The sequence below is a fragment of the Otolemur garnettii genome, unplaced genomic scaffold (genome assembly GCF_000181295.1).
Source record: "Otolemur garnettii isolate 467f Iridium unplaced genomic scaffold, OtoGar3 scaffold00116, whole genome shotgun sequence".
Lineage (NCBI taxonomy): Eukaryota > Metazoa > Chordata > Mammalia > Primates > Galagidae > Otolemur > Otolemur garnettii.
This window is the reverse complement of record NW_003852511.1, coordinates 5,559,172-5,561,584: the sequence shown is the minus strand read 5'-3', so window position 1 is coordinate 5,561,584 and position 2,413 is coordinate 5,559,172. Positions and strand designations below refer to the sequence as shown.

General features: G+C 45.0%; 1 protein-coding gene across 4 annotated transcripts in view; it reads left to right on the top strand.

Annotated features, from left to right (window-relative positions):
• Positions 1–1,924, top strand: part of PRR14L (proline rich 14 like) — a 78,117-nt gene extending 76,193 nt beyond the window's left edge. For 3 of the 4 annotated variants that reach the window (XM_023517683.1, XM_023517682.1, XM_023517684.1), the window contains 2 exons: positions 1,190–1,317; positions 1,401–1,924. In XM_023517683.1, the coding sequence (XP_023373451.1) occupies positions 1,190–1,317; positions 1,401–1,573 (301 nt within the window). In that variant the 3' untranslated portion in view covers positions 1,574–1,924. Of the gene's footprint in view, positions 1–1,189 lie in introns of all 4 variants that reach the window. The other variant, XM_003797452.3, reaches the window with a different exon arrangement.
• Positions 1,925–2,413: the final 489 nt, after the last annotated feature.

Below are 2,413 nucleotides of genomic sequence, written 5' to 3'. Positions count from 1 at the left end.
TGGGTAGAGTGCTGCAGCATCCTCTAACTCCTGGGCTCAAGCGATTCTCCTGCCTCTGCCTCCCAAGTACCTGGGACTACAGGCACCCACCACAACACCCGGCTATTTTTTGGTTGCACCTATCATTATTGTTTGGCCAGCCCAGGCTGGATTTGAACCCACCAGCTCAGGTGTATGTGGCTGGCACCTTAGCTGCTTGAGCCATAGGCACCGAGCCTAGCTTTTCTAGTTTTAGTAGAGGTGGATTCTCACTCTTGCATAGGCTGGTTTCAAATTCCTGAGCTCAAAAGATCCACTTGCCTCAGTCTCCCAGAGTGCTAGGATTACAGGCATGAGCCACCAAGCCCAACTAAGGATGGTTTTACACTAACAAAGGGTTGTTTTTAAAAAGAAGAAGAAGGGGCAGAGCCTGTGGCTCAAACGAGTAAGGTGCTGGCCCCATATCCCGGAGGTGGCGGGTTCAAATCCAGCCCCAGCCAAAAACTGCCCCCCCAAAAAGAAGAAGAAGAAGAAGGCTTGGCACCTGTAGCACAGTGGTTACTGCCCCAGCCACATACAAGGCTGGCGGATTCAAATCCGGCCTGGACCACCTAAACAACAGTAACAACTGCAACCAAAAAATAGTTGGGCATTGTGGCGAGCACTTGTAGTCCCAGCTGCTTGGGAGGCCGAGGCAAGAGAATTGCTTAAGCCCAAGAGTTTGAGGTTGATGTGAGCTGTGACGCCAAGGAACTCTACCAAGGGTGACATGGTGAGACTCTGTCTCAAATAAATAAGTAAATAAAAAGAAGAATAAGAAAAACAAAAAAGAATTTGTAACAGAGACCTCTATGACTTACAGATTTTGAAATGTTTACTATCTGAGCCTTTATTAAAAAGGGCCAACCCATGCATGTCTATATTGAATGACTTCTGGGAGACTACACTAAAGTGTCATTGGTGTTGCCTCCTATTGTGGCGTTGGTCTTTTATTCTATACCAGTTTGAACTTGTTCACTATGTTCATGCACCATACATGTGGGGGTTTCCCCCCTCACCCGCACACATACAAAAAAGATACTGGCCAGAGGAAACAGTCAGCTGTAAGGAGTTACTAGAGCAAGTTGCCTTCAGCCCCTGTTGACTAGAAATGACCCAAGAGACAGCTGATTTGTTCTGTTGGTGATCCTGGTTTGTGCTCCATCCTTAGGTGTTTAGAGACCATCTTTGAGGAACCCAAGGAACGAAATGGTACGCTAATCTCAATCAGCCAACAGAAGAGGAAGCGAGTTCTAGAATTTCAGGATTTCACAGTCCCACGAAAGAGGAGAGCTCGAGGTAAAGTGAAGGTGGTGGGCAGCTTTACAAGGGCCCAGAAGGCAGCTCTGCAGAGTCAAGAACTGGATGCTCTTTTGATACAGAAACTCATGGAACTGGAGACCTTCTTTGCCAAGGAAGAGGAACAGGAACAATCATCAGGTTGAGAACCAACCCACTGGGGAGTCTCAATTTTAGATTTACTTTGGACCTCCTTGGAAGAGGTTGCCTGATTTTTGCCCAACTGCCCAAACTACTCAACATGCACAGTTTATGAATTTTTACCTATTTCAAGGTGCAACCTTTTTAGGAAGTGGTAAAGGAGGGTCCTCTACTTCTACTGCTGAGTTTAGAACCTCAGGAATGTTCCCTTTTTCCTGGAAATGGTCCTGAATGACATCTGGCCGCCTCCTCTCAATCTCTGCCATCCACAGGAGCAAAAAGCGGCATATTCAAAGTAACACTAGGATTCCAAGGACTCACAGGATTTGCACGTCCACATGAAAGTTCCACTTTGTTTACAGTGGTGCTAGACCAAGATTATTTAGAAGCGTGGCCTAGGGAGGGGGACCTGGTGTCCTGTCCTGCGGGGTCCCACCAGCTCATTTCAGTAGTTAAGGAGTGATGAGCTGTTGTTTTCTAATCCTTTGAGTCTGTCTGCCCAAACTTGTTGATGTGAGCATATGTGAGAGTGTACATGTGGTGTGTGTGTGTGTGCGTGTGTGTGTGGCGTTTTCCCATCATCTCCCCTCTGTGACTATGGGTCACTAGTGCCAGAGGAGCCCATCCAGGCCCCATTTGAAGTAAGTTGCACTTTTTAATGTTGTGGTGTTGATTATTTTCCTTTATTTCCTTTTTTTTTCTTTTTTTATTGCTGCATGTTTGGAGCCTTTAAATGTGATTTTAAAATAATTTTTTTAGACATTAAGGAGAAAGACAATACATGTCTTAATACATGATAGGCATTTGACCCAGTTGATTGGTGCATGGAAGAGATGTTTTCCCATTCTCTTGTCTCACATAATCCTTTACCCATCTTCAGCTTCTAGTGTAACTCATTAGAGGGAGCACTTTTTTCATCTGAGTTCTTTTTTTTTTTTTTTTTTTTTTTTTTTTT